The 25,683-nt window shown below is 54.8% G+C and overlaps 2 protein-coding genes across 2 annotated transcripts; one reads left to right on the top strand and one right to left on the bottom strand.

Annotated features, from left to right (window-relative positions):
- Positions 1 to 2,246: 2,246 nt before the first annotated feature.
- On the top strand, positions 2,247 to 16,922 carry LOXL1 (lysyl oxidase like 1). The gene is made up of 7 exons (XM_058847059.1): positions 2,247 to 3,661; positions 9,031 to 9,139; positions 10,171 to 10,308; positions 12,326 to 12,482; positions 13,844 to 13,939; positions 15,127 to 15,242; positions 16,463 to 16,922. Exons 1-7 carry the CDS (start codon positions 2,590 to 2,592, stop codon positions 16,467 to 16,469), a joined length of 1,695 nt encoding a protein of 564 aa, XP_058703042.1. The 5' UTR covers positions 2,247 to 2,589; the 3' UTR covers positions 16,470 to 16,922.
- A 422-nt stretch (positions 16,923 to 17,344) lies between these two features.
- Positions 17,345 to 25,048, bottom strand: LOC131582889 (zona pellucida sperm-binding protein 3-like). The gene is made up of 9 exons (XM_058846463.1): positions 24,701 to 25,048; positions 23,559 to 23,677; positions 22,348 to 22,451; positions 21,667 to 21,844; positions 19,717 to 19,837; positions 19,537 to 19,628; positions 19,226 to 19,353; positions 18,655 to 18,738; positions 17,345 to 18,059 (listed from the first exon to the last, which is right to left on the bottom strand). The coding sequence occupies exons 1-9, from the start codon at positions 25,046 to 25,048 to the stop codon at positions 17,950 to 17,952; spliced, it is 1,284 nt and encodes a 427-aa protein (XP_058702446.1). The 3' UTR covers positions 17,345 to 17,949.
- Positions 25,049 to 25,683: the final 635 nt, after the last annotated feature.

A 25,683-nucleotide genomic window follows, 5' to 3' on the forward strand; every position in this document is an offset into this window, starting at 1 on the left:
GGTTTTGGATTTGGGATTCAGGGTTTGGGATCCGGGATTTGGGGATTTGGGGTTTTGGATTTGGGATTCAGGGTTTGGGATCCGGGATTTGGGGATTTGGGATTCAGGGTTTGGGATCCGGGATTTGGGGATTTGGGGTTTTGGATTTGGGATTCAGGGTTTGGGATCCGGGATTTGGGGATTTGGGGTTTTGGATTTGGGATTCAGGGTTTGGGATCTGGGATTTGGGGATCTGGGATTCAGGGTTTGGGATCCGGGATTTGGGGTTTTGGATTTGGGATTCAGGGTTTGGGATCCGGGATTTTGGGATTTGGGGTTTTGGATTTGGGATTTAGGATCTGGGGTTTGGGATCTGGGATTTGAGATTTGGGATTCAGGGTTTAGGATTGGGGATTCAGGGTTTGGGATTTAGGATCTGGGATATGGGATTTGGGGATTTGGGGATTTGGGGATTGAGGATTTGGGATCTGGGATTTGAGATTTGGGATTTGGAGTTTGAGATCTGGGATTTCGGGTTTGGGATCTAGGATTTAGGATCCGGGATTTGAGATTTGGGATTTAGAGTTTGAGATCTAGGATTTGGGATCTGGGGATTTGGGATTTGGAGTTTGGGATTTGGGATTCGGGGTTTGGGATTTGGAATTTGGTGATTTGGGATCTGGGATTTGGGGTTTGGGATTTGAGGCCTGGGGTTTGAGACCCGGGATTTTGGATCCAGAATTTGGGTGTTTGGGATTTGGAATTTGGGAATTCAGGATTTGGGAATTCGGGCTGGGCCTCACGTGTCCCCCCGGAATTTCCAACCCCATGGAAAATCCCCCCCCCGGTCCTTCCCAAACTTTCCCTAAATCTCTAAATCCCAAAAATCCCCAAATTCCCATCCATGGGATCCAGAGGGGACATCCCAGCGCCATCCCCCACTCCGGCTGCGGGATTTGGGATTTGGGATTTGGGATTTGGGATTTGGGAATTATCCCGGATTTCCATCCCGCCCAGCTCCATCAACTCCGGCATTCCCAGAGGGGAAAAGCCGGGAATTCCTGGGGTATCCAGAGGGTTTTGGGATTTGGGGATCCCTCCTCGGATCCCACTTTTCTGTTCAATATCCCAAAAAATCAAATAGGAGCTTCCAGCCAAATTCCCGATTAATTCCAGGTGTTTTCCGACAGAACTCGGGATTTCAAATCCAGGGGGAAATGGATCCAGGTAAAACCTGGGAGAAAATCCCATTTTTGGGGGGGGAGTGGCAGAGTTTTCCTTTGGGAATCTCTGGAGAGGGAATGAAGGGACTTTTCCAGAGCCTGATCCCAGTAAAATCGGGAATTCCAGGGGAAAAGGGATCCTAAAAAAGCGGGAAAATGGGAAATTCCACTTTTTTGGTTGTTTGGTTTTTTGTTTTCCCATCCCACCTGGATGCAATTTCCGCCTTCTCCTGGAGGGCAGGATCCCATCTGGAATTGCTTCCCGGGAGTGAATCCCGAGGAATTTCATCCCAGGGTTGTTTTTTTTTAAATAAAAATAAAATAAAATAAAAATAAAAATAAAAATAAAAAATATAAAAAAACTAAACTAAACTAAACTAAACTAAACTAAACTAAACTAAACTAAACTAAACTAAACTAAAATAAAATAAAATAAAATAAAATAAGGAAAAGTCGGGAATTCCAAGGTTTTAGGTTGGTTTTTTTTTCCCGCCTGGATGCACTTCCGGCCTTCTCCCGGAGTTCGGGATCCGCTCTGGGAGAGAATCCTTGGACAGAATTCCAGCCGAACTTCGGGTTCTTCCTGGAGGAGGAGGAGGAGGAGGAGGGAGGAAAGATCGGGAAAGGTGGAGAAGGGAAAAGAGGAGGAGGAAGAGAGGAGGAGGAAGGCTTGGAAAAGGAGAAGGAGGAAAAAGAAGAGAAGGAGGAAAAGGAGGGAGAGGAGGAAGAGGAGGAGGGAGAGAGGAAGGCTCGGAAAAGGAGGAAGAGGAGCAGAAGGAGGGACAGGAGGAGGAAAAGAGGAGGAGGAGGAAGGAGGAAGGCTCGGGAAAGGAGGACAAGGGAAAAGAGGAGGAGGAAGAGAGGAGGAGGAGGAAAAAGAGGAGAGGAGAAGGAAAAGGAGGAGGAAAAGGCGGAGGAGGAGAAGGAGGAGAAAGAAAAGTAGGAGGAGAAATTAAAGGAGGAGGAGAAGAAGGGAAAAGAGGCGGAGGAGGAAAAGGAGTAAAAAGTAGGAGGAGGAGGAAAAGGAGGAGGAGGAGAAGGAAAAAGAGGAGGAGAAGGAAAAGGAGTAAAAAGAGGAGGAGGAGGAGGAGGAGGAGGAGGAGGAGGAAAAGGAGGAGGAAAAGGCGGAGGAGGAGAAAGCGGCGGAGGCGCTGCCGGCCCCGCGCTCCGGGCGCGCTCCCAGCGGGTCGGGCCCGGGGGGCGACACAGGCACCGAGAGCGGCACCGAGAGCGGCTCCGGACACCGAGAGCGGCTCCGGACACCGAGAGCGGCACCGGGCACCGAGAGCGGCCCCGGGTACCGAGAGCGGCTCCGGGCACCGAAAGTCGCCCCGGGCACCGAGAGCGGCTCCGGGCACCGAGCGTGGCCCCGGGCGGAGCGGCGGCGATGCCGGCGGGGCTGGGGCGGCGAGGGCCGCTCCGGGCCGGGCCGCTGCTGCTGCTGCTGCTGCTGCTGCTGGAGCCGGAGCTGCTGCTGGAGCTGGCGGGCGCGCAGGAGCCCTGGCGGCAGCTGATCCAGTGGGAGAACAACGGGCGCCTCTTCAGCCTCCTCAACAGCGGCGCCGAGTTCGTGCCCGCCGGGCAGGAGCGGCCCGCGGGCAACCGGCTGTGGCTAGCGGGGCCGGCGGCTGGGCCAGCGGGCAGCGTGCGCCGCCAGGCCTCGGGGACAGTGCGGGGACAAGCGCGACATCCTTTCGGCTTCGGGCAGGTGCCGCCCAACTGGCGGGACGGCCCCAGGGGCGACAGCGGCGGGGGACAGCGGCGACAGGCGGGGAGGGGCCGGCAGGGCACGGGCGGGGTGGCCGCGGCGGCCTTCGCGGTGGCCTCGGCGGGACAAACGCACGCCGGTGTCGCCGCGGGGGTGGCACCGCACGAGGGGGTCCTGGTGTCGCGGGGCACAGGGACGGGGATGGGCATGGGGATGGGGATGGGAACTGGGATGGACACGGGAATGGGGGCAGGAATGGGGATGGGGACAGGGATGGAAACAGCGATGGGGAACGGGATGGGGACAAGGACAGGGATGGGGACAGGGACAGGGATGGGAACAGCGATTGAGAATGGGATGGGGAATGGGATGGAGACAGGGACAGGGATGGGGAACAGGATGGGGACGGGGATGACGTTCCCGCTCCAACCCCACGCGCTCGCCGAGGATTTCGGGGATGAGGCCAATCCCTACGGAGCCGCCGGCTTCCCGCTGGATCGCCGCTATTCCCACAGTTTGTACCACGACGCCGAGCCGCAAACCGGGATGGCCTCCACGGAAAACCTGGGCTTCGGGGCGCAATTCCCACCCCACCAGCGGCAGCCGCCGTTCCGGGCGGCTGAATCCTTCGGGATTGCCCATCCCGAGCCCTTTGTTCCCGGCCGGAGCCCCGAAATTCTGCAGGCGGTTCCCGACAGCCAAGCCCGGCTGAGCGTGGGCAGCGTCTACAGGCCCAGCCTCGGAGCGCGGGGTGAGTTTGGGGTTCCCTCCGAGTTTCCTTGGGATGGGCGGAATTCCAGGGATTCACTCCCGGGATGAAGGTTCTTGGAGGCCCCGCAGGTTTTGGGAACGGTGGGAATGGGAAGGGAGGTTGGGATTGGGTCGCGTCTGAGATCATCCCGGGATTTTGGGATAGGGCGGTGCTGTGTATTCCAGGGTATCCCAAATTTGTGGGATGGGGCCGGGATGTGTCCCAAGGCATTCCTGGGGTCTGTCCCGGGAAATTCCATAATTTTGGGATGGGGCTGCGCCGTGTCCCAGCTCCTCCCACATCCATAGGCTGTCCCTGGATTGAGATCAAACCAGGATGGGACAGGGCTGGATCCTGGTTTTCCATGGGAGTCTGGGATAGGACAGGAATAGATCCCGGTTTTCTGTGGGCAGTTTGGGATAGGACAGGAATAGATCCCGGTTTTCTGTGGGCAGTTTGGGATAGGACAGGAATGGATCCCCGTTATCCCGACCATTCCTGGACAGCTGGATCCGTGCTCCCCCCGTTCCCGAGGTCACTCTGGGGTCACTCCTTGCCCATCCCGATGAAATCCCGTGGATTTTTTGGGCTGAGCTTTCCAAGAGTTTTGGCTCCATGCTGCAGCTGGAAGAGCTCGGGAGCCGCTCCCAGCCCATCCCTCGGGAATCCCATCCCAGCCTGACCCTGTGACCCCACCAGCCCCATCCCAGTTTTCTGGGAAAAGCCCATCCCGAAGGATTTGGGGCTGTGGGAAGGGCCCGGCCCTGCCCTACACAGACAGGGAGGGAACGCTCCAGGAAAAACTCGGGAATGCTCCAGGAAAAACTCGGGAATGGCGTTTTTTGGGATCTCAGGAGAAGGCGGGAATGGGGCGTGGGGAGTGAAGGATATGAGGGATTTTAGGGAATGCTGGAATTCCCGAGGCTCCGGAGGGACACCCGAGGACAGCTGCCCTGCCGATGACCCGGGAAAGATCCAGGCCAAATTCCCCAGGAAAGATCCCGGCCAAATTCCCCAGGAAAGATCCCGGCCAAATTCCCTGCTGGCAGCATCCGAGTCCTTCCAGGATCCCTGGGAGCCGGGAGGCACCGGTGGCTCCGCCAGGGAATTCGGGACACCCAGCTCCCGGAGCTTCCTGCTTTTCCTGGAGAAATTTCAAGGGAATCAAGCTGATCCCGTGAAATTCCGGCCTCTCTCCGGGTCACTCGCGGTGTTTTGGGAATGTTGTCACCTCCCCGTCACTTCCCGGGGATCCTAATTGGAGCAAATGATTTCTGGCGTCCCCCCGAATCCGGTGTTAATTGTTTATTATTAATTATTAACAATTAATTCCGAGGGCAGAGCTCCGCGGGAGCCTCCTAATCCCGGCCGGATCTGCCAGGAATGTTCGGCATTCCCGGCCTCCGGCTGGGGGTTAATGAAGGAATCCAATCCCGCTGTTTTTATCGGGGAATTATCGGGGTTTCTGTGGGAATGGGGGAGTGGGGGTGGGGAAATCTGGGAAGAGAGGCTGGGAAAGGATCCAGGCGGGATCCGGGGGTGGGAGGGGGAGGAGCAGCTCCTGGCGGCTGCCGGAGGGAAGGGGGCTCCCGATCCCAAAAGTTTTCCCTACTCTGATCCCAACCCCGATCCCATTTCCAGGGGTTCCTCACCCCAATCCCATCTCCAGGGGTTTCCCAACCCCAATCCCATTTCCAGGGCTTCCTTATCCTGATCCCAACCCAGATCCCATCTCCAAAACTTCCTGACCCTGATCCCAACCCTGATCCCATCTCCAGGGCTTCCTGATCCCTAATCCTGACCCCGATCCCATCTCCAGGGATTCCTCACCCCGATCCCATCTCCAGGGATTCCTGACTCCAATCCCACCCCTGATCCCATCTCCAGGGATTCCTCATCCCAATCCCACCCCTGATCCCATCTCCAGGGATTCCTCATCCCAATCCCAACCCTGATCCCATCTCCAGGGATTCCTCATCCCAATTCCAACCCTGATCCCATCTCCAGGGGTTCCTCATCCCAATCCTGACCCTGATCCCATCTCCAGGAGGGATTTTCCCCCTGACCCCATGGATCGGGTCCCCCGGGGCTGCTTTTGGAAGGAAAGTGGGATTTGGGAATTCCATGGGACACCGGGAATTTGGGTCCCACCGAGCAGGAGGTTGGGGTGACCCCGGATGGGCCGGGAGATGCCGTAATTCCCAGGAAAGTCTCCCTTCGGTGGGATGGGATTTGGGATTGTGGTGATTCCAGGAGCTGGGAATACCGGGCTTCCGTGGGGATGGAGGAAGGATTCTGCTCGGATGGGATTGGGATTGGGATTGGGATTGATGAGATGGAATTGATGGGATTGATGGGATTGATGGGATTGATGGAATTGATGGGATTGAGATTGGGATATGGGTTGGGATGGGATTGCGATTGGATGGAATTGATGGGGTTGATGGGATTGGGATAGGATTTGATGGGATGAGATTGATGGGATTGGGATTTGGATTGGGATTGATGGGATAGGATTGGGATTGTGATTGGATGGGATTTGGATTGTGAATGGAATTGGGATTCTGAATGGAATTGGGATTGGGATGGGATCGATGGAATGGGATTGGGAATGGAAATAGGATGGGATTGGGATTGGGATTGGGATTGGGAATGGAATTGGGATTGGGATGGGATCAATGGGATGGGATTGGGATGGGATTGGGATGGGATTGTGAATGGAATTGGGATCGGGATGGGATCGATGGGATGGGATTGGGATTGTGAATGGAATTGGGATTGGGATGGGATCAATGGGATGGGATTAGGATTGTGAATGGAATTGGGATTGGATCGATGGGATGGGATTGGGATGGGATTGGGACTGGAATTGGGATTGGGATGGGATCGATGGGATGGGATTGGGATTGGAATTGGGATTGGGATGGGATCGATGGGATGCCGGAATCCTGTCGGTTGCTCTGGGTGTCCCCGTTCCCGTTCCCTCTGCTCACGGCCTCCCCTTTCCCGCTTTTCCATCACTCCCAGTGGGATTTTCCTGCTGATCCTGGCACAGCCGGGGGCCGATTATCCTGATTTTCCCTGGGAACAGACGGAAATCTCCCCTGGCAGCTCCCGGGGCGGCCGGGTGGGAAATCCCAACCTTTTCCTGCTGGGATTGTCCCTGGAATTTTTTGGGAAATGGGAAAATGCAGGCTCAGCAAAACCCCCAGGAATCTGGGATGGGTTTGGGGGCAATCCCGGATCCCGACATCCCGGGAATTCCAGAAGTTTGACCCCACGAGATCCTATAAAAACAATGGGGCCATCCCAGGGGCAAAATCCAGTGGGAAAAAGGGGAAAATCCCAAATCCCATAAAACTCCCCGTCGGTCCGGGAGTCGGATTTCGCTCCGGAGCTTCCAAGAATTCCTTACAAACAACAGCAGGGAGGGGAAAAAAGCTCCTAAAAGAGATGGAAAACGTTCCGTTGGCTTGGGGTGGCTTTCCATGGGGGTTTTTTTGTTTGGAATTTTTTTAAGGAATTTTTTCTGAGTTCTCCTGGCTCTTTTTTTTTATTATTTTTATTATTTTTTTGGGGGGTCCCCTCGGGAATTACATCAGCGGGAATGGGGCAGGAAATGAACTCCAAAGGAATGACGTGATCCCTCCCGGGAAGGCAGGCCCAGGAACAAGGAGGCATTGTTCTCCTTTCCAGGGGAAAAACGGGAAAAATGGGAGAAATCCGGGGAAAAAGAGGGAAAAACTGGGAAAAGTGGGGGGAAATCCAGGGAAAAACAGGGAATTGGGCTGGGGAATGGCCCCTCAGGGAAGATGGGGGATCCTGGTGGGGGTGGGAAGGGAGTTGGGAATGGGATAGGGATGGTGGGAATGGGGCTGGGGAGGGGGATTTTGGGAATGGGGAGAGGATGGGAATGAGGATTTTGGGAATGGGGATTTTGGGAATGGGATGGGAATGGGAATGGGAATGGGAATGGGATGGGAATGGGAATGGGAATGGGGATAGGGATAAAGATTATGGGAATGGGGTGGGAATGGGATAAGGATGGGATGGAAATGGGACGGAGATGGGACAGGGAGAAGGGAAACTGAGGCACGGGGCGCCTGGGCAGCGTCCCCCCATCCTGATCCTTCCCGAGGGGCTGATTCCAGGACAATTCCAGGTGCTGGAGGAGCCTTTGGGAAGGGGAGGTGTGGAAGGGGCGGAATTCCAGCTCCAGCCAGAGCTCCATAAATTTGGGAAACCGAGGCAGCTCTGCCTGTCCCTGCGTCCCTCTGTCCATCCCAGCTCTCCCCAATCCCAGGGAATTGTCTGGAATTTAAGGAAAGGAGGGATAAAGGCAGGGATAACCCAGCTTTTTCCCCGTTTCTGGGTGGAAAACAGGGAATTGGGCTCCTGCTATTCCAGGGATTTTCCCTGCGTGTCGGGAACAGAGGAGGGCTCCAGGGGAGCGGCCGGAGCGATCCCGCTGGCGAGAAACGCGGGATTGGGATCTGCCAGAGGGGCCGCGGGGAGGAGGGGAGGGGAGGGTGGATTTTCCAGCTGGAAATTGGGAAAACCTGGCGGGATTTGGGACCCGAAACTTTCCCTTCGGCTGGCGGGAAAAGGAGCCGCAGGAACAATCCCCGTTCCCAGGGGTGTCCCACCGACATTCCCAAATCCCAAATCCACCCCGGCCTCCCGGAGCTGGGTCCCCAATCCCAGGGGATGGCCTTGTCTCCAATCCCTGTTCCCAATCCCCCTTCCCGTTTTCCCAGCAGGTCTCCTGGATCTGATCCCAGATCCCAAATGTCCAGACCTCCAGGATCTGTGCCCCCAATCCCTGTTCCCGTTTTCCCAACACTTCTTCTGGATCTGATCCCAGATGTCCCCAGTCCCTGTTCCCGTTTTCCCAGCAGGTTTCCTGGATCTGATCCCAGATGTCCCCAATCCCTGTCCCCTGTCCCCAGTCCCCATTCCCATTTTCCCAACAAGTTTCCTGGATCTGATCCCAGATGTCCCCAATCCCCATTCCCGTTTTCCTGGCAGGTTTCCTGGATCCAACCCCAGACGTTCCCAATTCCTGTCCCAAATCCCCATTCCCGTTTTCCCGGTGGTTTCCTGGTTCTGATCCCGGATGTCCCAATTCCCTGTCCCCAGTGGATATCCCAGTTTTCCTGGCAGGTCCCTTGGATCAGATCCCAGATCCCAAATGTCCAGGCCTCCAGGATCTGTGTCCCCAATCCCTGTTCCCATTTTCCCAACACTTCTCCTGGATCTGATCCCAGACGCCTCCAATCCCTGTTCCCATTTTCCTGGCAGGTTTCCCGGATCTGATCCCAGATGTTCCCAGTCCCTGTTCCCAATCCCCATTCCCGTTTTCCCGGCAGGTCTCCCGGATCTGATCCCAGATCCCAACTATGTCCAGGCCTCCACCTACGTGCAGAGGGCTCACCTGTACTCGCTGCGCTGCGCCGCCGAGGAGAAGTGCCTGGCCAGGTGAGATTCCCGGGAATGAATGGGAGAGACAGAATTCCAGGGAACGGGAGAGACCCGGGAATGGGAGTGACCTGGGAGTGGGAGAGAGGGGATTCCCGGGAATGGGAGAAACTCAGGAATGGGAAAGACCTGGGAATGGAGAGAGAGGATTCCAGGGAATGGCAGAGACCCGGGAATGGGAGAGACAGAATTCCAGGGAGTGGGAGAGACCTGGGAATGGGAGAGACCCAGGAGTGGGAGAGAGGGGATTCCCAGTAATGGGAGAGACCTGGGAATGGGAGAGAGAGGATTCCAGGGAATGGCAGAGACCCGGGAATGGGAGAGAGATGGGATTCCCAAAAATGGGAGAGACAGGATTCCCAGGAATGGGAGCGGGATGATTCCCAGGAATGGGAGAGGAAGGATTCCCGGGAATTGGAGAGGAAGGATTCTCGGGAATGGGAGAGGAAGGATTCCCAGGAATGGGAGAGGAAGGATTCCCAGGAATGGGAGAGATGGGATTTCCAGGAATGGGAGAGGAAGGATTCTCGGGAACGGGAGAGATGGGATTCCCGGGAATGGGAGAGGAAGGATTCCCGGGAATGGGAGAGGAAGGATTCCCGGGAATGGGAGAGGAAGGATTCTCGGGAACGGGAGAGGAAGGATTCTCGGGAATGGGAGAGGAAGGATTCTCGGGAATGGGAGAGGAAGGATTCCCAGGAATGGGAAAGGAAGGATTCCCAGGAATGGGAGAGGAAGGATTCTTGGGAATGGGAGAGGAAGGATTCCCGGGAATGGGAGAGGAAGGATTCTCAGGAATGGGAGAGGAAGGATTCCCAGGAATGGGAGAGGAAGGATTCCCGGGAATGGGAATGCTCTGGGATTGGAGGATGTGGGGAGGAAAGGGGGGAGGGAGAGGGGCTGTGGGGAGGAGGGGAGCGGGACGGGCTGGAAATGGGGATAATTTGGGAAGGAGCGGAATCCTGGGATGAGGGGGAAATGGGGATAACGGGGAAAACGGGACGAGGGAGCAGTGTCCCCGCTGTCCCCAGCACGGCGTACGCGGCCGAGGCCACCGACTACGACGTGCGGGTGCTGCTGCGCTTCCCGCAGCGCGTCAAGAACCAGGGCACGGCCGACTTCCTGCCCAGCCAGCCCCGACACAGCTGGCAGTGGCACAGCTGCCACCAGTGAGTGTCCCCAGTGTCCCCCGGTGTCCCCCGGTGTCACCTGATGTCACCTGGTGTCCCCCGATATCACCTGATGTCCCCCGATATCACCTGTTGTCCCCTGGTATCACCTGATGTCACCTGATGTCACTGATGTCACCTGATGTCAACTAATGTCACCTGATGTCCTCCAATGTCCCCCGATGTCCCCCAATGTCCCCCAATGTCCTCTGATGTCCCCTGATGTCACCTGACATCACCTGATGTCACCTGATGTCCCCCGCTGTCCCCCGGTGTCACCTGACATCACTGATGTCACCTAATGTCACCTGATGTCCCACGATGTCCTCCAATGTCCCCCAATGTCACCTGATGTCCTCTGATGTCACCTGATGTCCCCCAATGCCACCTGATGTCTCACAATGTCCTCCAATGTCCCCCGATGTCACCTGGCATCACCTGATGTCCCCTGATGTCCTCTGCTGTCCCCTGATGTCACCTGATATCACCTGATGTCCCCCAGTGTCACCCAATGTCACCTGATGTCCTCTGATGTCCCCTGATGTCCTCTGCTGTCCCCTGATGTCACCTGATATCACCTGATGTCCCCCAGTGTCACCCAATGTCATCTGATGTCCCCTGCTGTCCCCTGCTGTCACTGCTGTCCCCAGCCCTGTCCCCTCCCGCCGGTGGCGCCTCTCAGGTGCCATTTCCCCGTTTGGTGACGTTGCTTTGAGGTCTCCTTGGGGTTGGTGTCACCTTCCTCGGGCTCTTTGTCCCCAAGGCCACCGCGATGGTGGCAGCGGCACAGCTGCCACCACAGAGTGTCCCCAGCCCTGTCCCCAGCTCTCCCCAATGCCAGCACCAGCCTGGTGGCAGCTCCAAGGGTTTCGGTGACATTTCAGTGACATTTTGGTGACATTTCAGTGACATTTCCTCGTTTGGTGGCTTCATTTTGGGCTCTTCCTTGGGCTCTTTGTCCCCAAGGCCACCACGATGGTGGCAGTGGCACAGCTGCCACCACGGAGTGTCCCCAGCCCCGTTCCCACCGCCCTGGTGACACCTGAGGGGTGACATTGCTTTGAGGTCTCCGCGGGCTTGGTGTCACCTCTTTGTCCCCAAGGCCACCACGCTCCTGGAATTGATGTCCCCAAGGCCACCGCGCTCTTGTGCCTGGTGTCCCCTCACTGCCACAATGTCCCCAAGGCGGGAGCTGCCACCTGCTGTGCCCTGGCACTGATATCCCCTCCCCACCGTGATGTCCCCTGAGTGTCCCCTTGAATGTCCTCAGTGTCCCCAGGGTGTCCCCATGGTGTCCCCACAATGTCCCCCGTGCGCCCCTGGCGTCCCCATGTCCCTGCAGTGTCCCCACGGTGTCCCCCTGGTGTCCCCCAGGTGTCCCCATTGTGTCCCCATGTCCCCAGCATGTCCCCAGCATGTCCCCCCAGTGTCCCCACGTTTGCCCACAGTGTCCCTGCGGTGTCACCATGGTGTTCCCATGGTGTCCCCACGATGTCCCTGTGGTGTCCACTTGGTGTCCCCACACTGTCCCCACGCTGTCCCCAATGTCCCCACGGTGTCCCCATGATGTCCCCATGGCGTCCCTGTGGTGTCCCCAATGTCCCCATACTGTCCCCACGCTGTCCCCACGCTGTCCCCACGCTGTCCCCGCGCTGTCCCCAATGTCCCCACGGTGTCCCCATGATGTCCCCATGATGTCCCCAATGTCCCCATGGTGTCCCTGTGGTGTCCCCATGTCCCCACACTGTCCCCACACTGTTCCCACCCTGTCCCCAATGTCCCCATGCTGTCCCCAGTGTGTCCCCATGGTGTCCCCAATGTCCCCGTGGTGTCCCTGCACTGTCCCCATTGTGTCTCCATTGTGTCCCCACACTCTCCCCATTGTCCCAAATGTCCCCACGCTGTCCCCACGCTGTCCCCACGCTGTCCCCGTGCTGTCCCCGCGCTGTCCCCAATGTCCCCACGCTGTCCCCACGCTGTCCCCACGCTGTCCCCAATGTCCCCGCGGTGTCCCCAGGCACTACCACAGCATGGCGGAGTTCAGCCACTACGACCTGCTGGACGTCACCTCGGGGCGCCGCGTGGCCGAGGGACACAAGGCCAGCTTCTGCCTGGAGGACACCACCTGCGACTTCGGCCACCTCAAGCGCTACGCCTGCACCGCCCACACCCAGGTGACACCCGTGGTGCTGTCACCTCTGTCACTTTTGTCACTTTTGGGTCCCTTTTTTGTCCCTTGTAGTCCCTTTCACCCCCATTTGTGGCACCGCGCCTGCACCGCCCACACCCAGGTGACACCTGGGGACTGACACCAGTGCTTTTGTCACCTTGGTCACTTCTGGTCACTTCTGGTCACTTTTGGGTCACTTTTGGGTCCCTTTTTATCGATTTTTGTCCCTTTTTATCCCTTTCATCCCCATTTGTGGCACCGTGCCTGCACCGCCCACACCCAGGTGACACCTGGGGACAGCACCTGGGTCACCGTCGGCACTTTTTGCCCCTTTTTGTCCCTTTTTGCCCCTTTTTGTCCTTTTTTGTCCCTTCTTTGTCCATTTTATTTTTTTTCCCTTTTTCTCCCATTTTCTTCATTTTTTTCCCATTTTTTTCCATTTTCCCAATTTTCCCCCCCATTTTTCCCCAGGGTCTCAGCCCAGGCAGTTACAATACCCATGGCTCAGTCTTAATCCCTTTTTAATCCCTTTGTATCCCTTTTTTGTCCCCTTTTTTCCTGTTTTTCCCATTTTTTCCCCTTTTCCTCCTATTTATCCGTAATTTTCCCCATTTTCTTCCCATTTTTTCCCCATTTTCCCAATTTTTCCCCTGTTTTCCACAGGGTATCCAACCAGGAACTTATGACACCAACAGCTCCTTTTGGATCCCTTTTTCCCCCCACATTCTCCCATTTTTTTCCCCATTTTTCCCCATTTTTTCCTGTTTTTTCACACATTTTCCCATTTTCTCCCTGTTTTTCCCACTTTTTCCCATTTTTTCTGATTTTTTCCTGCTTTTTTTCTACATTTTCCCATTTTCCCCCATTTTTCCCCATTTTTCCCCATTTTTCCCCATTTTTCCCCATTTTTTCCCATTTTTTCCTGATTTTTTCTACATTTTCTTTTTTCCCATTTTTACCCATTTTCTCCCTGTTTTCCCCCACTTTTTCTCATTTTCTCCATTTTTCCCACTTTTTCCCACTTTTGTCCCATTTTTTCCCCATTTTCCCCCATTTTTTCTACATTTTCTCTTTTTTCCCATTTTTCCCCATTTTCTCCCCATTTTCTCCCCATTTTTTCCCATTTTGTCCCATTTTTCCCCCATTTTTTCTACATTTTCTCTTTTTTCCCATTTTTCCCCATTTTTCCCCATTTTTCCCCATTTTCTCTCTGTTTTTTCCCATTTTTTCCTGATTTTTTCTACATTTTCTCTTTTTTCCCATTTTTCCCCATTTTTCCCCATTTTTCCCCATTTTTCCCCATTTTCTCCCCATTTTCCCCCCATTTTTTCCCATTTTCCCAACTTTTCCCCCCGTTTTCCGCAGGGTCTCAGCCCAGGCTGTTACGACACCTACAACGCTGACATCGACTGCCAGTGGATTGACATCACCGACGTTCCGCCCGGGAATTACATCCTCAAGGTGCTTTGGGGCTGGAAAAACCCAATTTCACCTCGGATCAGGATTTTCCCACCCCTGGGAGCTTTTCCAGGATGATTTTCCTGTTTTTTTCCCTTTTCCTGGATTTTTTGGGGATTTTTTTTCCCCATTTCAGTTTTGATTTGGGGAATTATTTTCCCTTTTCTTTTCCCTGTTTTGGGGTCCCCCCCCAATTTTCCCATTTCCCTCTTTATTTTTGGGATTTTCCCCTGATTTTCCCATTTCCCTCTTTATTTTTGGGATTTTCCCCTGATTTTCCCATTTCCCTCTTTATTTTTGGGATTTTCCCCTGATTTTCCCATTTCCTTCTTTATTTCTGGGATTTTCCCCTGATTTTCCCATTTCCTTCTTTATTTTTGGGATTTTTCCCTGCTTTTCCCCCTTTTCCCAATTCCCAGTTGATTTTTGGTGATTTTTTTCCCCACAATTTTCCCTTTTCCCTGATATTTTTAGGATTTTTTTCCCTGATTTCCCCTTTCCCCATTTACTTTTTGGGATTTTCCCCTGATTTTCCCATCTCCCTGTTCATTTTTAGGATTTTTTTCCCAGCTTTCCCCCATTTTCCCTTTTCTCTGATGTTTTTAGATTTTTTTCCCTGATTTCCCCTTTCCTCATTTACTTTTTGGGATATTTGCCCGGTTTTTCCCATTTTCCTCTTTATTTCTTGGTATTTTTCCCTGATTTTCCCTTTCCCCTCTTCATTTTTGGGATTTTTTCCCTGCTTTCCCCCATTTTCCCAATTCCCTGTTGATTTTTTTGGATTCTTTTCCTACAATTTTCCCTTTTCCCGTTAATTCTGCGGATTTCCCCCCCGATTTTCCCTTTCCCTCTTTATTTTTCCTGATTTTTCCCCTTTCCCTGACCATTTTTTGGGATTTTTTCCCCCCCTTCCCTCTTCCCTGCCCATTTTTGGGAAGCTTTTCCCAGATTTCCCCATTCCCATCTATTTTTGGGACATTTCCCCCTTCCCTTTTCCTTATTTCAGGATATCTTTTCATTCCCTAATTTTCCCTTCTGCTCTTTGGAATTTTTATTTCCCTCCCAGGATTTTTTTTCCCCCCTTTGGGATTTCCTTCCCTTCCCCATTTCCTGGATATTTCCCCCCTTTTCCCACCCAGTTTTCCCCGGGTTTTTTCCCACTTTTTTCCCACCTTTTCCCACATTCCCAGGTCCAGGTCAATCCCAAATATTTGGTGCTGGAATCAGATTTCACCAACAACGTCGTGCGCTGCCACATCCACTACACCGGGCGCTTCGTCTCCGCCTCCAACTGCCGCATTTCCCAGTACGGAATTCCCATTCCCAAAAAAATCCCCAACACAAATTCCAAACCAAATTATTTCAGCTCCTTTCCCGCTTTTTTTTCTGGAATTTTCCCCCCTTTTTTCCCCTTTTTTCCCCTTTTCCCCCCATTTTTTTATTTTTCCTCCGCTTTTTTTCCTCCTTTTTCTCACTTTTTTCCCCGCTTTCTTCCGGCTCTTTTCCCACTTTTCCCTCTGATTTTTTCCCCACATTTTTTCCACTTTTTCTCCTGCTTTTTCCCGCTTTTTCCCTCTTTTTCCCCCATTTTTTCCCTGCTTCTTTCCCCAATTTTCCCTGTTTTTCTCCTGCTTTCCCCCCCCCCACATTTTTGCTTTTTCCCCAGGTTTTTCCCGGTATTTTTCCCTTTCCCCCCTTTTTTTTTCCCACTTTCCCCTCCTTTTTCCCCACTTTTTTTCCCTTTTTTCCCCTTTTCCCCCCACTTTTTTCCCATTTCTTTCCCGCTTTTTTCCCTACTTTTCCCCTGGCTTTTTTCCCAGTTTCCCTGATTTTTCCTGTGTCTTTCCCACTTCTTTCCCCACTTTTTAGGTTTTTCCAACCTTTTTCACCTTTTCCTCTCTGTTTCCCTTTTTTCCCCCACTTTTTTTGCTTTTTCCCCTGCTTTTTTTCCCCATTTTTTTCACTTCCCTCCCTTTTCTTTTTCCCACTTTTTTTCCACTTCTTTCCCCAATTTTCCCTGCTTTTTTCCCACTTTTTTTCCCACTTTTTTCTCAGTATTTTCCCTTTTTCTGCTTTTTTCCCCACTTTTTCCACACTTTTAGTCCCCCACTTTTTTCCCTTTTCTTCCGCCTTTCCCTCTCTTTTTCCTGCATTTTTTTAGCTTTTTCTGCTTTTTTCCCCAATTTTTCCCACTTTTTTGCTTTTCCCCCATTTTTATCACTTCTTTCCTGCTTTTTCCCATTTTTTTCTGGTTTTTCCCACTTTTTTCCCCACTTTTCCGGCTTTTCCTGTGCATTTTTGGTGGTGAAGGTCAGGAAAAAACCTGGGATTTGACGTTTTCCGAATTTCCCATGGAATCTTCTGGGATTTGTCCATTTGGGGCTGGGATTTTGCTCCTTTCCCATGGAGTTTTCTGGAATCTGGGGTGGAATTTGGGATTTTCCATGGAATTTGGCCATTTGGGGTTGTTTTTTCCGTCATTTCCCACGGAATTCCCCAGGATTTTCCCATTTTTTTTCCCTGCAGATCCTGATGGCCGCTGAATCCCAGGAATGCCGCCCGTCCCCTTTCCCGGGAAGCTCCTGGGGTGGCTCCAACGTGTTCCCAAAATTCCCCCTTTTCCCAATAAAAAGCGGGGAAGCCACAAGGACTTTTCAGAATCTTTTTTAATCCCAAATTTCCTGTTATTCCTGGTTTTTTCCCCCATTTCTCGAGGGAATCCAAGGCTGGAATAAAAGCAGGGACACTCCACTCCCTCCAGGGATCCATAAAATCCTCCTGATCCTCAAAATCCTTGGGGATTTTTGGGAATGTCCCCCGAGCAGGGAAAAGAAACAGCTCCAGGAATTTGGGGAGGGAAATCCCATTGCTTTTTAGGGAATTCTTCTGTTTTCCCACCTTTTCCAAACCCAGAGCGACCAGAAGTTGGGAATTTTTGGGAATTTTTGGGCTGGGAATGGGGTCGGTGGGAATGGAAAGAGGAGACGGAATGGGGACGGTGGGATTGGGGTTGGGGACACTGGGAATGGGACTGGGAACACCGGGAATGGGACACTGGGATTGGGAATGGGAAACTGGGAATGGGGGCAGCGGGAAACTGGGATTGGGGACACTGGGAATGGGATTGGGGACATTGGGAATGGGGACATTGGGAATGGGACTGGGGACACTGGGAATGGGATTGGGGACATTGGGAATGGGGACATTGGGAATGGGACTGGGGACACTGGGAATGGGACACTGGGATTGGGATTGGGGACACTGGGATTGGATTGGGGACATTGGGAATGGGGACATTGGGAATGGGAATGGGAAACTGGGATTGGGGACATTGGGAATGAGGATGGTGGGATTTGGGACATTGGGGACATTGGGGACATTGGGAATGGGGACACTGGGATTGGGGACATTGGGAATGGGAATGGGAAACTGGGATTGGGGACACTGGGATTGGATTGGATTGGGGACATTGGGAATGGGGATGGTGGGATTGGGGACGTTGGGAATGGGAATGGGGACATTGGGATTGCAGAAACTGGGAATGGATTTGGGATATTGGGATTGGGATTGCAATCGGGGACATTGGGATGGGAATGGGGACATTGGGAATGGGGATGATGGGATTGGGGGTATTGGGGACACTGGGATTGGGAATGGGAAACTGGGATGGAATGGGGACATCAGGAATGGGACACTGGGATCGGGGACACTGGGAATGGGGACAGTGGGAATGGGGACACCGGGACAGGATTTGTCACCTTCCCCGCCCCGTTCCTGGGATTCCTATCCGGAGCCACCCCTCGGACACTGTCAGTCCTTGTGGGATTTCTTGGGAATTCCAGGATTTACTGGGAATTGCCTTGGTCCTTGCAGGATTTACTGGGAATTCTGTCAGTCCCTGTGGGATTTACTGGGAATTCTGGGATTCACTGGGAATTCGTTGGTCCTTGTGGGATTTGTTGGGAGTTCTGGGATTTGTTCAGGATTCCAGGATTTCCTGGGAATTCTGGGATTTACTGGGAATTGCGGCGCCTCAGGCCGATGGCCAGCACGGCTCCGGCCACCACCACTGTGGCCACAGCTGCGGCCAGCGCCATCCCCAGGGCCAGCGGCGTCACCGCGCCTGCAAAGGGACACAGAGGGGACATCGGGGACATCAGCGGGGACATCACTGGGGACATCACTGGGGACATCATTGGGGACCTCCACTGGCTGTCACTGCTGTCACCGATTGTCACCAATTGTCATTGATTGTCACCAATGGTCACCAATCATCACTGATTGTCACCAATTGTCATTGATTGTCACCGATCATCGCTGATTGTCACCGATTGTCATTGATTGTCACCGATTGTCACCGATCATCACTGATTGTCACCAATTGTCATTGATTGTCACCAGTTGTCACCGATCATCACTGATTGCCACCAATTGTCATTGATTGTCACCGATCATCACTGATTGTCACCGATTGTCATTGATTGTCACCGATTGTCACTGATTTTGATTGGTTGTCCCTGCAGTCACCAATTGCCACCAATTGTCATCGATTGACACTGTGGTCATCGATTGTCAGCAATTGTCACCGATTGTCACCAGTTATCACCAATTGTCACCAACTGTCACTGACTGTCACCAATTGTCACTGATTGTCACCACATCACCGCCTGTCCCCGATTGTCCCCAGCTGTCCCCGATTGTCACCCGTGGGGACTCACCCTGGTGGCTCTGCGGGCGCTGGCCCCGCTGCTCACTGGACAGCAGCACCGGCCCAAGGACAACGTCGGCCTCGGAGGTGGCAGCTGGGGACAGAGGGGACAGAGAGGGGACATTGGGGACAGTGAGGGACAGTGAGGGGACAGAGAGGGGACAGTGAAGAGGGATCACCCCATCCCCACTGTCACCTCTGTCCCCAGTGTCCCCAATGTTCCCTTGTCCCCAGTGTCTCTGCTGTCTCCATGTCCTCTCTGTCCCTGCTGTCCCCATGTCCCCAACCCCCTGTCCCCTGTCCCCTGTCCCTGTCCTCTGTCCCCTATCCCTATCCCCTGTCCCCATCCCCTGTCCCTGTCCCCATCCACTGTCCCCATCCCCTGTCCCTGCCCCTGTCCCCATCCCCATGTCCCCTGTCCCTGTCCCTATCCCTGTCCCCATCCCGTCCCCTATCCCTGTCGCCATTCCCTGTCCCTATCCCCATGTCCCCTGTCCCCATCCCCTGTCCCCATCCCCTGTCCCCATCCCCTGTCCCCATCCCCTGTCCCCATCCCATGTCCCCTGTCCCTGTCCCCTCACCGTCTCTCCGGTACCGGTGGCCATCCCATGGTTCCGCTGGCCGTCGGTTCCGGGCCATCTCCTCTCTGCCGCACTCTCCCAGCTCACAGCAGCCGCAGATGTCCCTTGTCCCCTCCACGGGCGCCCAGCTGTGGCGGGGAGGTGACACCTGTCACCCACTGCCACCTGGGGTCGCCACAGTGTCCCCAGGGTGTCCCCAGGGTGTCCCCAGGGTGTCCCCAGGGTGTCCCCAGGGTGTCCCCACAGTGTCCCCAGGGTGTCCCCAGGGTGTCCCCGCAGTGTCCCCGCGGTGTCCCCGTGCTGTCACTCACGCCTGGCGCGCCTTGCTGAAGGAGCAGGCCTTGTTCAGCGCGTCCGGGCTGCGCTCTGCCGGCGTCACCTTCAGGTGGCACCTGATGTAGATCTGTGGGGAGGGGACACTGCTGGGGACACTGTGGGGACACTGGGACCCCCTCGGGGACACGGTGGGGACACGGCGGGGACAGCGGTACCAGGCTGCGGGCGTCACCGGCGAAGCGGAAGGCGTCGATCTGGAAGCGCAGCATGTCCTGCCGGGGACGGGGGGTGACGAAGGCCGAGGCGGTGGCATCTGAGCGCCCGTCCACCAGGCAGCTGCGGGGACAGCGGTGGCACCGAGGTGACATCACAGGTGGCATCACGGGTCACCGCGGGGAGGTGACAAGGGAGCAGAGCCACCAGGGCCGAGCGTGGAGCTCCCCCAAAAAATGCGCTCAGAATGTCCCTGGGTGTCGCCAAATGTCCCCAAATGTCCCCAAACTGACCCCAAAATGACCCCAAGCATCCCCAGCTGTCCCCAAATGTCCCCAAACGTCTCCAAATGTCCCCAAATATCCTCAAGCATCCCCAGCCATTCCCAAACGTTCCCACACTGTCCCCTCACACCTGTGGAAGTCGATGAGGGGCAGCAGGGCGGGATGAGGTGTCACCACCATGTCCCACACCCCAAACGTCCCCAAACATTCCCAAACTACTCTGGATGTCCCCAGCTGTCCCGAAACGTCCCCAAACATCCCCAAACATTCCTGGCTCGCCCATGGAAGTCGATGAGGGGCAGCAGGGCAGGATGAGGTGTCACCACCATGTCCCACACCCCAAACGTCCCCAAACATTCCCAGGCATTTCCAGACATCTCCAAACTACTCCAAATGTCCCCAAACTACTCCAAACACCCCCAGCTGTCCCCAAGCATTCCCAAACAACTCCAAATGTCCCCAAACAAACATTCCCGATCATCCCCGCACATTCCCGGCTCACCTATGGAAGTCGGTGAGCGGGGAGGGATGAGCTGTCACCACCTTGTCCCAGACCCCAAACATTCCCAAACATCCCCAAACATCCTCAAACGTCCCAAAATGACCCCAAACTTCTACTAAACTGACCCCAAACATCCCCAGCTGTCCCCAAATGCCCTCAAACATTCCCAAACTACTCCAAAGGTCCCCCAATGTCTCCAAACATTCCCAAACATTCCCAAACATTGCCCTTGCACCTATGGAAGTCGAAGAGGGCATAGCAGGACAGGATGAGCTGTCACCACCATGTCCCAGACCCCAAACATCCTCGAACATCCCCAAACATTCCCAAACATTCCTGAACATTCCCAGACATTCCCAAACATCCCCAAATGTTCCCACACATTCCCGGCTCACCCATGGAAATCAATGAGGGCGCAGTGGGGTGGGATGAGGTGTCACCACCCCCTGACCATGTCCCAAACCCCAAACTGACCCCAAACTGACCCCAAACATTCCCAAACACTCCCAAACATCCCCAAACATTCCCAAACATTCCCAAACATCCCCAAACATTCCTGTCTCACCCGTGGAAGTCGGTGAGGGCATAGCAGGACAGGATGAGGTGTCACCACCATGTCCCAGACCCCAAACATCCTCGAACATCCCCAAATGTCCCCAGATGTCCCCAAATGTCCCCCAAACTGACTCCAAACATTCCCAAACATCGCCAAACATCCCCAAACATCCCCAAACATCCCAAACATCCCCAAACATTCCCAAACATCCCCAAACATCCCCAAACATCCCCAAACATCCCCAAACATTCCCAAACATTCCCAAACATCCCCAAACATCCCCAAACATTCCCAAACATCCCCAAACATCCCCAAACATTCCCAAATATCCCCAAAAATCCCCAAACATCCCCAAACATTCCCGCCCATTCCCGGCTCACCCGTGGAAGTCGATCAGGGAGTAGAGGGGTGGGATGAGGTGTCACCACCATGTCCCAGACCCCAAACATTCCCAAACATTCCCAGACATTCCCGCCCATTCCCGGCTCACCCGTGGAAGTCGATCAGGGCGTAGCGGGGCAGGATGAGGTGTCACCACCATGTCCCAGACCCCAAACATTCCCAAACATCCCCAAACATTCCCAAACATCCCCAAACATTCCCAGCTCACCCGTGGAAGTCGATCAGGGCGTAGCGGGGCTCGCTGCCGGCACCGGGGCCCAGCGAGGCCACGCAGGAATCCACAAAGAGCCGGAGCGGGACGTGGCCCCCGGAGCCGACCTCGGCCTGGATGCGCAGAACCTCCCCCAGGCGGAACGGAGAGAATTCCCGATCCGAGCTCCAGTCCTCTGGAAAATCCAACGGGAAAAGGGATGGAACCCCGGGAATTCCCGATCCCAGCTCCAGTCCCTGGGAAATCCAACGGGAAAAGGGATGGGAAAGGGGAATTCCCAATCTGAGCTCCAGTCCTCTGGAATTCCAACAGGAAAAGGGATGGAACCCTGGGAATTCCCACTCAGAGCTCCAGTCCTCTGGAAAATCCAATGGGAAAAGGGATGGGAAAAAGGAATTCCCACTCAGAGCTCCAGTCCTCTGGAAAATCCAATGGGAAAAGGGATGGAACCCCGGGAATTCCCAATCTGAGCTCCAGTCCTCTGGAATTCCAATGGGAAAAGGGATGGAACCCCAGGAATTCCCAATCCAAGCTCCAGTCCTCTGGAATTCCAGTGGGAAAAGGGATGGGAAAGGGATAGAACCCTGGGAATAATCACTCGGAGCTCCAGTCCTTGGGAAATCCAATGGGAAAAGGGATGGAAAAGTGGGAACAGGCCGGAGATTCCCGATCCCGCACCGTTCATGAGGCGCAGGGAGAACTGGAGCCGCTCCTCGGCCGCCAGCGCCGAGTTGAAGGGAGCCCAGGTGGGACGGATGGAACCGCTGGAGACGTTATCCCGCCTGGAAAATCGGGAATGGGAACACTGGGAATGGGACACTGGGAATGGGAACACTGGGAATGGGAACACTGGGAATGGGAACACTGGGAATGGGGAACTGCTGGAGACATTATCCCACCTGGAAAACTGGGAATGGGAACACTGGGAATGGGAACACTGGGAATAGGAACACTGGGAATGGGGAACTGCTGGAGACGTTATCCCGCCTGGAAAACTGGGAATGGGAACACTGGGAATGGGAACACTGGGAATAGGAACACTGGGAATGGGGAACTGCTGGAGACGTTATCCCGCCTGGAAAACTGGGAATGGGAATGGGAACTCTGGGAATGGGAACCCTGGGAATGGGAACCATGGGACTGGGAACATTGGGAATGGGAACATTGGGAATGGGAACTCTGGGAATGGGAACTCTGGGAATGGGAACTCTGGGAATGGGAACTCTGGGAATGGGAGCCCTGGGAATAGGAACATTGGGATGGAATTGGGAACACTGGGAATGGGGGACACTGGTCCCCCCCTGGAAAAGGGAATCAGGATCGGGATTAGGATCTGGGATGGGAATGAAACATTGGGAATGGGACATTGGTGTGGGAATGGGGATTGGAGTGTAAATCCCAGGAATGTGGGATGGGATCCCAGGATGGGAATGGGATTCCCAGGATTGCCAGGAATCCAGGATGGGATCCTGGGATGGGAATGGGATTCCTGGGAATGCGGGACGGGATCCCAGGATGGGAACAGGACACTGGATTTGGAGTGTAAATCCCGGGAATGTGGGATGGGATCCCAGGATGGGAATGGGATTCCCAGGATTGCCAGGAATCTGGGACGGGAATGGGAACAGAGGAGGGGGAATGGGCAGCCCAGAATAGGAATGTGAATGCCAGGAATGTGGGATGGGATCCCAGGGTGGGAACAGGATTCCCGGGATTCCCGGGAATGCGGGCTGGGATCCCAGGATGGGAACAGGATTCCCGGGATTCCCGGGAATGCGGGCTGGGATCCCAGGATGGGAACAGGATTCCCGGGATTCCCGGGAATGCGGGCTGGGATCCCAGGGTGGGAACAGGACTCCCGGGATTCCCGGGAATGCGGGCTGGGATACCTGGGATAGTGGCACTCGATGGGAATGACGGCCGGGCTGCTGCGCACGATGGCCGGGTTGCTGCCGGGGCTGGGATCGTAGCTCAGGAGCGTCCGGTAAATCAGGGAATCGGGAGTGACCTGGGAATAAAACCCGGGAATTCTCCATGGGAAATGGGGGGAATCTGGGAATTCGGGGTGAGCTGGGAATAGGAACGGGGAATTCCGTGGGAGGGGCCACGGATTGGGCCAGCAGCAGTGGTGGGGGATCCATGGAAAAGGGGGAAAAGGGATGGGAAAGAGGGAAAGGGGTGGGAAAGGGAGGGAAAATGATGGGAAAAAAAGGGATGGAAAAGGGGATGGAAAAGGAGGGGAAGATGGGAAAAGGGATGGAAAAGGGGACGGGAAAGGGATGGGGAAAAAGGGATGGAAAGAAAGGGATGGAAATCAGGGAAAAGGGATGGGAAAGGGATAGAAAAAGGATGGAAAAGGATGGAAAAGGGGGGAAAAGGGGTGGAAAAGGGGGAAAAGGGAATGGAAAGGGGGATGGAAAAAGGGAATGGAAAAGAGGATGGAAAAGGAGGGAAAAAGAGGGGGAAATGGGAAAAGGGATGGAAAAATCTCAGTTTCAAGCCGATGGAAAAGGGACTTTTCCCAGAAGAATGGGAAAAGCTGCAGGAAAACCGCTCTGATTCCCAGGAAATCCTGGCTCCTCCTTCCCCTGAAATAATCCTGGATCCAGCCCCTGGATCTCCCGTAAAACCGGGAATGTGCGCGGCTCCAGGCGCGAATTCCGGTGGGAATCCCGGGATGGGAACAGGGATTTACCTGGATCTCCCTCAAAACCTGGGATTTGCCGGGATGAACCTCGGGAGCCTCTCCGGGTGGGAATTCCGGGATGGGAATAAGGACTCACCTGGATCTCCCTTAAATCCGGGAGCCTCTCCAGGTGGGAATCCCACTGGGAATTCGGCAGGAATCCCGCCGGGAATTCCGGGACGGCACCGAGGACTCACCTGGATCTCTCCCGACCCCACCGGGATCTCCCGGAGCCTTTCCCGGTGGGAATTCCGGGATCGGGCCAGGGCTCTCCGGGAGCCTCTGCAGGGCGGGAATCCCGCTGGGAATTCTGCCGGGAATCCCTGGAATGCCGGCGGGGCTCACCTGGACGGTGCTGCCGCACTCGTGGAGGCCGGCGCTGAAGGTGACGGTTTTTTGGGATGGATCCAAGCGGGAATATTTGCAGGCGGCGGGACCCAGGCTGAGCTCGGCGGCGCTGACCAAGCGGCCGTTCCCGAATAAATCCCGGTGCACGATCACCACCAGCTGCGCTTCCTGGCACTGCACTTCCACGGGAATCTGGGAATGCTGCTGGGAAAGCGCCGGGGACTGGGAATCGCCCTCCCAAATCCATGGATTTGGGTCTCTCCGAGCCGCTTCCCAAGGAGGAGGAGCCGGAGCCGCCGGGGCCGCGCAGAGCAGCGCCAGGAGGAGGCGGATTTGGGAGCGCATCCTGGAAAAAAAAAAAAACTGGAATTCCCAGCCTGGAGGTTCTTCCCGGATTTATAACCCGCTTGGAATGAGCCCCTCCCGCCTCTTCATCCCCCTCTGGAATTCCAAGGGCGCCCCCCGAGCGCGCTCCCGTCATTTCCGAGGGATCGGGATGAGCATTCCCGGCGGGATTTTATTGTTTTGGGGTTTTTTTGGGAATTGTTTATCCCGGCCGGAGCCGGCTGAGGGAATTGTTTGGGTTCCCGGTGGATAAGGAGCGATCCAAGGCTCCGCTTTTTTCCCCCCCTCCTGGGATCCCGAATTCCAGGGATAATCCCGGCACCCCCCGCAGCGCCGCTTTCCCAAAAAAAAAAAAAAAGAAAAAAAAAAAAAGAAGGAATTGCGTTCTATCCCCAAAAAAAACACCGGGATTTGCGTATCCCGAGGGGGTCGGATCGTCGGGAATGACGGAGAACCCAAAATTCCAACCCCGGGAGCGAGGTCGGAGCCAAAATTCCTTCTTTTTTTTGGGAATAGGAAGCGGCTTCCCTTCCCCCTCCCCAAATCCTCATCCCAAGGCTCCGCTTTTCCCGGGATCCCGAATCCCAAGGATCATCCCAGCACCCCTGGAGCGCCGCTTTCACCTCGCCCCATCC

Source organism: Poecile atricapillus, chromosome 11 (genome assembly GCF_030490865.1).
Source record: "Poecile atricapillus isolate bPoeAtr1 chromosome 11, bPoeAtr1.hap1, whole genome shotgun sequence".
In the NCBI taxonomy this organism is placed as follows: Eukaryota; Metazoa; Chordata; class Aves; order Passeriformes; family Paridae; genus Poecile; species Poecile atricapillus.